The sequence below is a fragment of the Lampetra fluviatilis genome, unplaced genomic scaffold (genome assembly GCF_964198595.1).
Source record: "Lampetra fluviatilis unplaced genomic scaffold, kcLamFluv1.1 SCAFFOLD_424, whole genome shotgun sequence".
Classification (NCBI taxonomy): Eukaryota; Metazoa; Chordata; class Hyperoartia; order Petromyzontiformes; family Petromyzontidae; genus Lampetra; species Lampetra fluviatilis.
Window position 1 is genome coordinate 1 of NW_027621073.1, and position 12,500 is coordinate 12,500.

General features: G+C 52.7%; 1 protein-coding gene across 1 annotated transcript in view; it reads right to left on the minus strand.

Annotated features, from left to right (window-relative positions):
- Nucleotides 1–1,755: 1,755 nt before the first annotated feature.
- Nucleotides 1,756–12,500, minus strand: part of LOC144954733 (lipoamide acyltransferase component of branched-chain alpha-keto acid dehydrogenase complex, mitochondrial-like) — a gene marked incomplete at its 3' end in the record, with an annotated part of 25,317 nt that continues 14,572 nt past the window's right edge. The window contains exons 5-8 of the mRNA XM_078885168.1: nucleotides 9,011–9,225; nucleotides 6,971–7,202; nucleotides 3,127–3,293; nucleotides 1,756–1,923 (exon numbers count right to left, since the gene is read on the minus strand). Coding sequence (XP_078741294.1) covers nucleotides 1,756–1,923; nucleotides 3,127–3,293; nucleotides 6,971–7,202; nucleotides 9,011–9,225 — 782 coding nt within the window. The remainder of the gene's footprint in view (nucleotides 1,924–3,126; nucleotides 3,294–6,970; nucleotides 7,203–9,010; nucleotides 9,226–12,500) is intronic.

The following is a 12,500-nucleotide window of genomic DNA, read 5'->3' on the forward strand; positions in this document are numbered from 1 at the left end:
GGGTGAGTGAGTGAGTGGCTGAGTGAGTGAGTGAGTGGGTGGGTGGGTGGGTGGGTGGGGGGGGTGAGGTGGGTGGGTGAGTGGGTGGGTGATTGAGTGAGTGGGTGGGTGAGTGGCTGAGTGAGTGAGTGAGTGGGTGGGTGGGTGGGTGGGGGGGGTGAGTGGGTGGGGTGGGTGATTGAGTGAGTGGGTGAGTGAGTGGCTGAGTGAGTGAGTGAGTGGGTGGGTGGGTGGGTGGGGGGGGTGAGTGGGTGGGTGAGTGGGTGGGTGATTGAGTGAGTGGGTGGGTGAGTGGCTGAGTGAGTGAGTGAGTGGGTGAGTGAGTGGCTGAGTGGGTGAGTGAGTGGGTGAGTGAGTGGCTGAGTGAGTGAGTGGGTGAGTGAGTGAGTGGCTGAGTGGGTGAGTGGGTGAGTGGGTGAGTGAGTGGGTGGCTGAGTGAGTGAGTGGGTGAGTGAGTGGCTGAGTGAGTGAGTGAGTGGGTGAGTGAGTGGCTGAGTGAGTGAGTGAGTGGGTGAGTGAGTGGCTGAGTGAGTGAGTGAGTGGGTGAGTGAGTGGCTGAGTGAGTGAGTGGGTGAGTGGGTGAGTGAGTGGGTGGGTGAGTAAGTGAGTGGGTGGGTGGGTGAGTGAGTGGGTGAGTGGGTGAGTGAGTGGCTGAGTGGGTGAGTGAGTGAGTGAGTGGGGTGAGTGAGTGGGTGAGTGAGTGAGTGAGTGGGTGGCTGAGTGGCTGAGTGAGTGAGTGAGTGGGTGGGTGGGTGGGTGAGTGAGTGGGTGAGTGAGTGGGTGAGTGAGTGAGTGGTTGAGTGGGTGAGTGAGTGGGTGAGTGAGTGAGTGAGTGGCTGAGTGAGTGAGTGGGTGAGTGAGTGGGTGGGTGAGTAAGTGAGTGGGTGGGTGAGTGAGTGGGTGGGTGGGTGAGTGAGTGGGTGAGTGGGTGAGTGAGTGGCTGAGTGGGTGAGTGAGTGAGTGAGTGGGTGAGTGAGTGGGTGAGTGAGTGAGTGGGTGAGTGGGTGAGTGGCTGAGTGAGTGAGTGAGTGAGTGGGTGAGTGAGTGGGTGAGTGAGTGGCTGAGTGAGTGAGTGAGTGGGTGAGTGAGTGGCTGAGTGAGTGAGTGAGTGGGTGAGTGAGTGGCTGAGTGAGTGAGTGGGTGAGTGAGTGAGTGAGTGGGTGAGTGGCTGAGTGAGTGAGTGGGTGAGTGAGTGGCTGAGTGAGTGAGTGGGTGGGTGAGTGAGTGAGTGGGTGAGTGAGTGAGTGGCTGAGTGAGTGAGTGAGTGGCTGAGTGAGTGAGTGGCTGAGTGAGTGAGTGGCTGAGTGAGTGGCTGAGTGAGTGAGTGAGTGAGTGGGTGAGTGAGTGGCTGAGTGAGTGAGTGGGTGAGTGAGTGAGTGAGTGGGTGAGTGAGTGGCTGAGTGAGTGAGTGGGTGAGTGAGTGAGTGAGTGGCTGAGTGAGTGAGTGGCTGAGTGAGTGAGTGAGTGGGTGAGTGAGTGAGTGAGTGGGTGAGTGAGTGGCTGAGTGAGTGAGTGAGTGGGTGAGTGAGTGAGTGAGTGAGTGGCTGAGTGAGTGAGTGGGTGAGTGAGTGAGTGAGTGGGTGAGTGGCTGAGTGAGTGAGTGGGTGAGTGAGTGGCTGAGTGAGTGAGTGGGTGGGTGAGTGAGTGGGTGAGTGAGTGAGTGAGTGGCTGAGTGAGTGAGTGAGTGGCTGAGTGAGTGAGTGGCTGAGTGAGTGAGTGGCTGAGTGAGTGGCTGAGTGAGTGAGTGAGTGGGTGAGTGAGTGGCTGAGTGAGTGAGTGGGTGAGTGAGTGAGTGAGTGGCTGAGTGAGTGAGTGGCTGAGTGAGTGGGTGGGTGAATCACTCACCTTATAGGTGAGTGATTCACAGCGATCATCTAGGTGAGCGTTCAAGATTGGAAACTCGTAGAGCGCCAGAGACAAAGCCTGGAGAGTCAACAACAACAACAACATCAACAACATCAACAACAACAACAACATCAACAACATCAACAACAACAACAACAACATCAACAACATCAACAACAACATCAACAACATCAACAACAACATCTACATCTCTCTCCCCCCGTGTCTCTCTCCCCCCGTGTCTCTCCCCCGTGTCTCTCTCCCCCCGTGTCTCTCCCCCCGTGTCTCTCCCCCCGTGTCTCTCTCCCCCCGTGTCTCTCCCCCCGTGTCTCTCCCCCCGTGTCTCTCCCCCCGTGTCTCTCCCCCCGTGTCTCTCTCCCCGTGTCTCTCCCCCCGTGTCTCTCCCCCCGTGTCTCTCTCCCCGTGTCTCTCCCCCCGTGTCTCTCTCCCCGTGTCTCTCCCCCCGTGTCTCTCCCCGTGTCTCTCTCCCCCCGTGTCTCTCCCCGTGTCTCTCTCCCCCCGTGTCTCTCCCCCCGTGTCTCTCCCCCCGTGTCTCTCCCCCCGTGTCTCTCTCCCCGTGTCTCTCCCCCCGTGTCTCTCCCCGTGTCTCTCTCCCCCCGTGTCTCTCCCCGTGTCTCTCTCCCCCCGTGTCTCTCCCCCCGTGTCTCTCTCCCCGTGTCTCTCCCCCCGTGTCTCTCCCCGTGTCTCTCTCCCCCCGTGTCTCTCCCCGTGTCTCTCTCCCCCCGTGTCTCTCTCCCCGTGTCTCTCCCCCCGTGTCTCTCCCCGTGTCTCTCTCCCCCCGTGTCTCTCCCCGTGTCTCTCTCCCCCGTGTCTCTCTCCCCCCGTGTCTCTCCCCCCGTGTCTCTCTCCCCCCGTGTCTCTCCCCCCGTGTCTCTCTCCCCCCGTGTCTCTCCCCCCGTGTCTCTCCCCCCGTGTCTCTCCCCCCGTGTCTCTCTCCCCGTGTCTCTCCCCCCGTGTCTCTCCCCGTGTCTCTCTCCCCCCGTGTCTCTCCCCGTGTCTCTCTCCCCCCGTGTCTCTCCCCCCGTGTCTCTCCCCCCGTGTCTCTCCCCCCGTGTCTCTCTCCCCGTCTCTCCCCCCGTGTCTCTCCCCGTGTCTCTCTCCCCCCGTGTCTCTCCCCGTGTCTCTCCCCGTGTCTCTCCCCGTGTCTCTCCACGTGTCTCTCCCCGTGTCTCTCCCCCCGTGTCTCTCCCCGTGTCTCTCTCCCCGTGTCTCTCTCCCCGTGTCTCTCTCCCCGTGTCTCTCTCTCCCCGTGTCTCTCACCTTGAGAAAGAAGGGCATGTAGGAGAGTTTCACTCCCCGTGTCTCCGCATGCGTCTGGAGTCTGCGCTTCAGAGACACGAGGCGGCTCAGGTCGACCTCGTCGCTGTAGCCAAAGTGCGGCACCAGCAGAGACGCAGACATCGTGCGGGACATCACCTTCTGGACGCCTGGATAGACACACACAGACACACACACACAGAGACATAGACACACACACAGAGACACACACACACAGACACACACACACAGACACACACACAGACACAGAGACACACACAGACACACACAGACACACACACAGACACACACACAGACACACACGCACACAGACGCACACACACATTGCCTCTGAGTTGTGCGCCTTTTGGCGTCATCTGGTCCAACACCATGTGAGACTAGGCTCTAAGGAAAGCTGTCTCGGGTGTGGACCAATCAACTTCAAGGACCATGTGAGACTAGGCTCTAAGGAAAGCTGTCTCGGGTGTGGACCAATCAACTTCAAGGACAGTGCACATACATTATCAGAGTTGTGTTTTTTGTTTGCATTATGACTGCAGGTATTGTGGTCTATGCAAACATGACTCCTTGTAAAAAAAGGTGTCAGTTTTGTTGCCAGATAGAAGGGTAAAAAACCAATTATCGAGAAATCTTTTGTTAAATCTTTCATAAATCAAAGCATAGTGATAGGTTTTTACCCTTTCAACTGGTACAACAACTGACACCTTTGTACAAGGCATCACGTTTGCAATGACCACAACACAAGCAGTCAAAGTGCTAACACCAATGGAGACTAGGCTCTAAGGAAAGCTGTCTCGGGTGTGGACCAATCAACTTCAAGGACAGTGCATATCATTATCATCATCAGAGTTGTGTTTTTTGTTAGCACTTTGACTGCTTGTGTTGTGGTTATTGTAAACATGATGCCTTGTTTCAAGGTGTCAGTTTTTGTACCAGTTGAAAGGGTAAAAACCTATCACTATATTTTGCCACTGCTAAAGGAGATGTCTCATAGTGTAAATCAAAGCATTAAAAAAAACACGAAATGATAAACGAAGCAAAGTGCCGACTACACAGAGCATCTTCTTGCGTCCGCTGATCGCAAAAAATATGAAAAAATAAAATTTTAAAAAAGGAGTGAGAGAGAGAGAGGCCTACTCACAGGCTAGAGGCCTACTCACAGGCTTGAGGCCTACTCACAGGCTAGAGGCCTACTCACAGGCCTGAGGCCTACTCACAGGCCTGAGGCCTACTCACAGGCTAGAGGCCTACTCACAGGCTAGAGGCCTACTCACAGGCTAGAGGCCTACTCACAGGCTAGAGGCCTACTCACAGGCCTGAGGCCTACTCACAGGCCTGAGGCCTACTCACAGGCTAGAGGCCTACTCACAGGCTAGAGGCCTACTCACAGGCTAGAGGCCTACTCACAGGCTAGAGGCCTACTCACAGGCTAGAGGCCTGCTCACAGGCTAGAGGCCTACTCACAGGCTAGAGGCCTGCTCACAGGCTAGAGGCCTGCTCACAGGCTAGAGGCCTGCTCACAGGCTAGAGGCCTGCTCACAGGCTAGAGGCCTACTCACAGACTAGAGGCCTACTCACAGGCTAGAGGCCTACTCACAGGCTAGAGGCCTGCTCACAGGCTTGAGGCCTGCTCACAGGCTAGAGGCCTACTCACAGGCTAGAGGCCTACTCACAGGCTAGAGACCTACTCACAGGCTAGAGGCCTGCTCACAGGCTAGAGGCCTACTCACAGGCTAGAGGCCTACTCACAGGCTAGAGACCTACTCACAGGCCTGAGGCCTACTCACAGGCTAGAGGCCTGCTCACAGGCTAGAGGCCTACTCACAGGCTAGAGGCCTGCTCACAGGCTAGAGGCCTACTCACAGGCTAGAGACCTACTCACAGGCTAGAGGCCTACTCACAGGCTAGAGGCCTACTCACAGGCTAGAGGCCTACTCACAGGCTAGAGGCCTGCTCACAGGCTAGAGGCCTGCTCACAGGCTAGAGGCCTACTCACAGGCTAGAGACCTACTCACAGGCTAGAGGCCTGCTCACAGGCTAGAGGCCTACTCACAGGCTAGAGGCCTACTCACAGGCTAGAGACCTACTCACAGGCCTGAGGCCTACTCACAGGCTAGAGGCCTGCTCACAGGCTAGAGGCCTACTCACAGGCTAGAGGCCTGCTCACAGGCTAGAGGCCTACTCACAGGCTAGAGACCTACTCACAGGCTAGAGGCCTACTCACAGGCTAGAGGCCTACTCACAGGCTAGAGGCCTACTCACAGGCTAGAGGCCTGCTCACAGGCTAGAGGCCTGCTCACAGGCTAGAGGCCTACTCACAGGCTAGAGGCCTGCTCACAGGCCTGAGGCCTACTCACAGGCTAGAGGCCTACTCACAGGCTAGAGGCCTACTCACAGGCTAGAGGCCTACTCACAGGCCTGAGGCCTACTCACAGGCTAGAGACCTACTCACAGGCTAGAGGCCTACTCACAGGCTAGAGGCCTACTCACAGGCTAGAGGCCTACTCACAGGCTAGAGGCCTGCTCACAGGCTAGAGGCCTGCTCACAGGCTAGAGGCCTGCTCACAGGCTAGAGACCTACTCACAGGCTAGAGACCTACTCACAGGCTAGAGGCCTGCTCACAGGCTAGAGGCCTACTCACAGGCTAGAGGCCTGCTCACAGGCTAGAGACCTACTCACAGGCTAGAGACCTGCTCACAGGCTAGAGGCCTACTCACAGGCTAGAGGCCTGCTCACAGGCTAGAGGCCTGCTCACAGGCTAGAGACCTACTCACAGGCTAGAGACCTACTCACAGGCTAGAGGCCTGCTCACAGGCTAGAGGCCTACTCACAGGCTAGAGACCTACTCACAGGCTAGAGGCCTACTCACAGGCTAGAGGCCTGCTCACAGGCTAGAGACCTACTCACAGGCTAGAGGCCTGCTCACAGGCTAGAGGCCTGCTCACAGGCTAGAGGCCTGCTCACAGGCTAGAGACCTACTCACAGGCTAGAGACCTACTCACAGGCTAGAGGCCTACTCACAGGCTAGAGGCCTACTCACAGGCTAGAGGCCTGCTCACAGGCCTGAGGCCTACTCACAGGCTAGAGGCCTGCTCACAGGCTTGAGGCCTACTCACAGGCTAGAGGCCTGCTCACAGGCTAGAGGCCTGCTCACAGGCTTGAGGCCTACTCACAGGCTAGAGGCCTGCTCACAGGCTTGAGGCCTACTCACAGGCTAGAGGCCTACTCACAGGCTAGAGGCCTGCTCACAGGCTTGAGGCCTACTCACAGGCTAGAGGCCTGCTCACAGGCCTGAGGCCTACTCACAGGCTAGAGGCCTGCTCACAGGCTTGAGGCCTACTCACAGGCTAGAGGCCTACTCACAGGCTTGAGGCCTACTCACAGGCTAGAGGCCTGCTCACAGGCTTGAGGCCTACTCACAGGCTAGAGGCCTACTCACAGGCTAGAGGCCTGCTCACAGGCTTGAGGCCTACTCACAGGCTAGAGGCCTGCTCACAGGCCTGAGGCCTACTCACAGGCTAGAGGCCTGCTCACAGGCTAGAGGCCTGCTCACAGGCTAGAGGCCTGCTCACAGGCTAGAGGCCTGCTCACAGGCTAGAGGCCTGCTCACAGGCCTGAGGCCTACTCACAGGCTAGAGGCCTACTCACAGGCTAGAGGCCTGCTCACAGGCTAGAGGCCTGCTCACAGGCTAGAGGCCTGCTCACAGGCTAGAGGCCTGCTCACAGACACACAGAGAGACAGAGACAGAGGGAGAGACAGACAGAGAGACACAGAGAGACACAAACAGACACAGAGACACACAGAGAGACACAGACACAACTCACCCTTGATAACAACAGAGCGGTCCTCTGTGAACCTCTGCACCACAGGGGGTGGTGGTGGTGGTGATGATTGTGGTGATGATGGTGTAGATGATGGTGATGGTGGTGGTGATAGTGGTGGTGATGGTGATGATGGTGGTATGATGGCTCCAGTCTGCCGAGATAGATAGTGGAGGATGTCTTCCTTCAGGACGCGCCCATCCCGGCCTGATCCACCAACCTCGCTCAGATTCACCTGCAGGAGAAGTGGGGAGAGACACGGTGAGAGAGACACGGGGAGAGAGAGACACGGTGAGAGAGACACGGGGAGAGAGAGACACGGTGAGAGAGAGACACGGGGAGAGACGGAAAGAGAGACACGGAGAGAGACACGGGGAGAGAGACACGGTGAGAGACACGGGGAGAGAGACACGGGGAGAGAGAGACACGGTGAGAGAGACACGGGGGGAGAGAGACACGGTGAGAGAGAGACACGGGGAGAGACGGAGAGAGAGACACGGAGAGAGACACGGGGAGAGAGACACGGTGAGAGACACGGGGAGAGAGACACGGGGAGAGAGAGACAAGGTGAGAGAGACACGGGGGGAGAGACACGGTGAGAGAGACACGGAGAGAGACACGGGGAGAGAGACACGGGGAGAGAGACACGGGGAGAGAGAGACACGGTGAGAGAGACACGGGGGGAGAGACACGGTGAGAGAGACACGGAGAGAGACACGGGGAGAGAGACACGGTGAGAGAGACACGGGGAGAGAGACACGGGGAGAGAGACACGGGGGGAGAGACACGGGGGGAGAGACACGGGGAGAGAGACACGGGGAGAGAGACACGGGGAGAGAGACACGGAGAGAGACACGGGGAGAGAGACACGGTGAGAGAGACACGGGGAGAGAGACACGGGGAGAGAGACACGAGGAGAGACACGGGGAGAGAGACACGGTCAGAGAGAGACACGAGGAGAGACACGGGGAGAGAGACACGGGGAGAGAGACACGGTGAGAGACACGGGGAGAGAGACACGGTGAGAGAGAGACACGAGGAGAGACGGAGAGAGAGACACGGAGAGAGACACGGGGAGAGAGAGACACGGAGAGAGAAACGGGGAGAGAGACACGGTGAGAGAGACACGGTGAGAGAGACACGGGGAGAAAGACACGGGGAGAGAGACACGGGGAGAGAGACACGGTGAGAGAGAGACACGGAGAGAGAGACACGGGGAGAGACGCGGGGTGAGAGACGGGGAGAGACACGGGGAGAGAGACACGGAGAGAGAGACACGGGGAGAGACGCGGGGTGAGAGACGGGGAGAGACACGGGGAGAGAGACACGGAGAGAGAGACACGGTGAGAGACACGGTGAGAGAGACGTGGGGTGAGAGACACGGGGAGAGAGACACGGGGAGAGAGACACGGGGAGAGAGACACGGTGAGAGAGAGACACGGTGAGAGAGACACGGTGAGAGAGAGACACGGAGAGAGACACGGTGAGAGAGACACGGTGAGAGACACGGGGAGAGAGAGACACGGTGAGAGACACGGGGAGAGAGAGACACGGGGAGAGAGAGACACGGGGAGAGAGACACGGAGAGAGAGACACGGGGAGAGAGACACGGAGAGAGAGACACGGTGAGAGAGACACGGTGAGAGACACGGGGAGAGAGAGAGACACGGGGAGAGAGAGACACGGTGAGAGAGACACGGTGAGAGACACGGGGAGAGAGAGACACGGTGAGAGACACGGGGAGAGAGAGACACGGGGAGAGAGAGACACGGGGAGAGAGACACGGAGAGAGAGACACGGGGAGAGAGACACGGAGAGAGAGACACGGTGAGAGACACGGGGAGAGAGAGACACGGTGAGAGACACGGGGAGAGAGAGACACGGGGAGAGAGAGACACGGGGAGAGAGAGACACGGGGAGAGAGAGACACGGGGAGAGAGAGACACGGTGAGAGAGAGACACGGGGAGATTCCAATAGGGGTGGTTAAGGGCTAGCTAAGAGGTAGCTAAGAGCTAGTTAGGGGCTAGTTAGGGGCTAGTTACATTGTTTTCCATGGCGATCCTCCGCACAGCTGGTGTAGCGATGGATCGGTGACGTTTACCGGCATCACCACCAGCCTCACCACCCTCACCGCCACCCTCACCACCACCAGCACCACCCTCACCACCACCGGCACCACCATCACCACCACCGCCACCACCCTCACCGCCACCACCGCCACCCCCGGCACGGTCATCTACCACGTCCTCCAGTTGATCTGTGAATCACGATGAGCGCAGAGAGTTAGATAGTACACTAACTAGTACACTAACTAGCACACTAACTAGCACACTAACTAGCACACTAACTAGTACACTAACTAGTACACTAACTAGTACACTAACTAGTACACTAACTAGCACACTAACTAGTAACACTAACTAGTACACTAACTAGTACACTAACTAGTACACTAACTAGTACACTAGTAGACTAACTAGTACACTAACTAGTACACTAACTAGTACACTAACTAGCACACTAACTAGTACACTAACTAGTACACTAACTAGTACACTAGTACACTAACTAGTACACTAACTAGCACACTAACTAGTACACTAACTAGTACACTAACTAGTACACTAGTACACTAACTAGTACACTAACTAGCACACTAACTAGTACACTAACTAGTACACTAGCACACTAACTAGTACACTAACTAGTACACTAACTAGTGCACTAACTAGTACACTAGTACACTAACTAGTACACTAACTAGTACACTAGTACACTAACTAGTACACTAACTAGTACACTAGTACACTAACTAGTACACTAACTAGCACACTAACTAGTACACTAACTAGTACACTAGTACACTAACTAGTACACTAACTAGCACACTAACTAGTACACTAACTAGTACACTAGTACACTAACTAGTACACTAACTAGTACACTAACTAGCACACTAACTAGTACACTAGTACACTAACTAGTACACTAACTAGTACACTAACTAGCACACTAACTAGTACACTAACTAGCACACTAACTAGTACACTAGTACACTAACTAGTACACTAACTAGTACACTAACTAGCACACTAACTAGTACACTAGTACACTAACTAGTACACTAACTAGCACACTAACTAGTACACTAACTAGTACACTAACTAGCACACTAACTAGCACACTACTAGTACACTAGTACACTAACTAGCACACTAACTAGCACACTAACTAGCACACTAACTAGCACACTAATACACTAACTAGTACACTAACTAGTATACTAACTAGCACACTAACTAGCACACTAACTAGTACACTAACTAGTACACTAACTAGCACACTATCACACTAACTAGCACACTAACTAGTACACTAACTAGCACACTAACTAGCACACTAACTAGTACACTAACTAGTACACTAACTAGCACACTAACTAGTACACTAACTAGCACACTAACTAGCACACTAACTAGTACACTAACTAGCACACTAGTACACTAACTAGTACACTGACTAGTACACTAACTAGTACACTAGTACACTAACTAGTACACTAACTAGTACACTAGCACACTAACTAGTACACAAACTAGTACACTAACTAGTACACTAGCACACTAACTAGTACACTAACTAGTACACTAACTAGTACACTAGTACACTAACTAGTACACTAACTAGTACACTGACTAGTACACTAACTAGTACACTAGTACACTAACTAGTACACTAACTAGTACACTAGTACACTAACTAGTACACTAACTAGTACACTAACTAGTACACTAACTAGCACACTAACTAGCACACTAACTAGTACACTAACTAGCACACTAACTAGTACACTAGTACACTAACTAGCACACTAACTAGTACACTAGTACACTAACTAGCAGACTAACTAGTACACTAACTAGTACACTAGCTAGTACACTAACTAGAACACTAACTAGCACACTAACTAGTACACTAGTACACTAACTAGCACACTAACTAGTACACTAGCTAGTACACTAACTAGTACACTAACTAGTACACTAACTAGCACACTAACTAGTACACTAACTAGTACACTAGCACACTAACTAGCACACTAACTAGCACACTAACTAGTACACTAACTAGCACACTAACTAGCACACTAACTAGCACACTAACTAGTAACACTAACTAGTACACTAACTAGCACACTAACTAGCACACTAACTAGCACACTAAATAGTACACTAACTAGCACACTAACTAGTACACTAACTAGCACACTAACTAGCACACTAACTAGTACACTAACTAGCACACTAACTAGCACACTAACTAGTACACTAACTAGCACACTAACTAGCACACTAACTAGTACACTAACTAGCACACTAACTAGTACACTAACTAGTACACTAACTAGCACACTAACTAGTACACTAGTACACTAACTAGTACACTAACTAGCACACTAACTAGTACACTAACTAGTACACTAACTAGTACACTAACTAGCACACCAACTAGCACACCAACTAGCACACTAACTAGCACACTAACTAGCACACTAACTAGCACACTAAATAGCACACTAACTAGCACACTAACTAGCACACTAACTAGTACACTAACTAGTACACTAACTAGTACACTAACTAGTACACTAACTAGTACACTAGTACACTAACTAGCACACTAACTAGTAACACTAACTAGTACACTAACTAGCACACTAACTAGTACACTAGTACACTAACTAGTACACTAACTAGCACACTAACTAGCGCACTAACTAGTACACTAACTAGTACACTAACTAGCACACTAACTAGCACACTAACTAGTACACTAACTAGTACACTAGCACACTAACTAGCACACTAACTAGTACACTAACTAGTACACTAACTAGTACACTAGCTAGTACACTAACTAGCACACTAACTAGTACACTAACAAGTACACTAACTAGTACACTAGCACACTAACTAGCACACTAACTAGTACACTAACTAGTACACTAACTAGCACACTAACTAGCACACTAACTAGCACACTAACTAGCACACTAACTAGTACACTAACTAGTACACTAACTAGCACACTAACTAGCACACTAACTAGCACACTAACTAGTACACTAACTAGTACACTAACTAGCACACTAACTAGCACACTAACTAGCACACTAACTAGCACACTAACTAGCACACTAACTAGCACACTAACTAGCACACTAACTAGCACACTAACTAGCACACTAACTAGTACACTAACTAGCACACTAACTAGCACACTAACTAGCACACTAACTAGTACACTAACTAGCACACTAACTAGCACACTAACTAGTACACTAACTAGTACACTAGTACACTAACTAGTACACTAACTAGCACACTAACTAGCACACTAACTAGTACACTAACTAGTACACTAACTAGCACACTAACTAGTACACTAGTACACTAACTAGTACACTAACTAGTGCACTAGTACACTAACTAGCACACTAACTAGCACACTAACTAGCACACTAACTAGCAC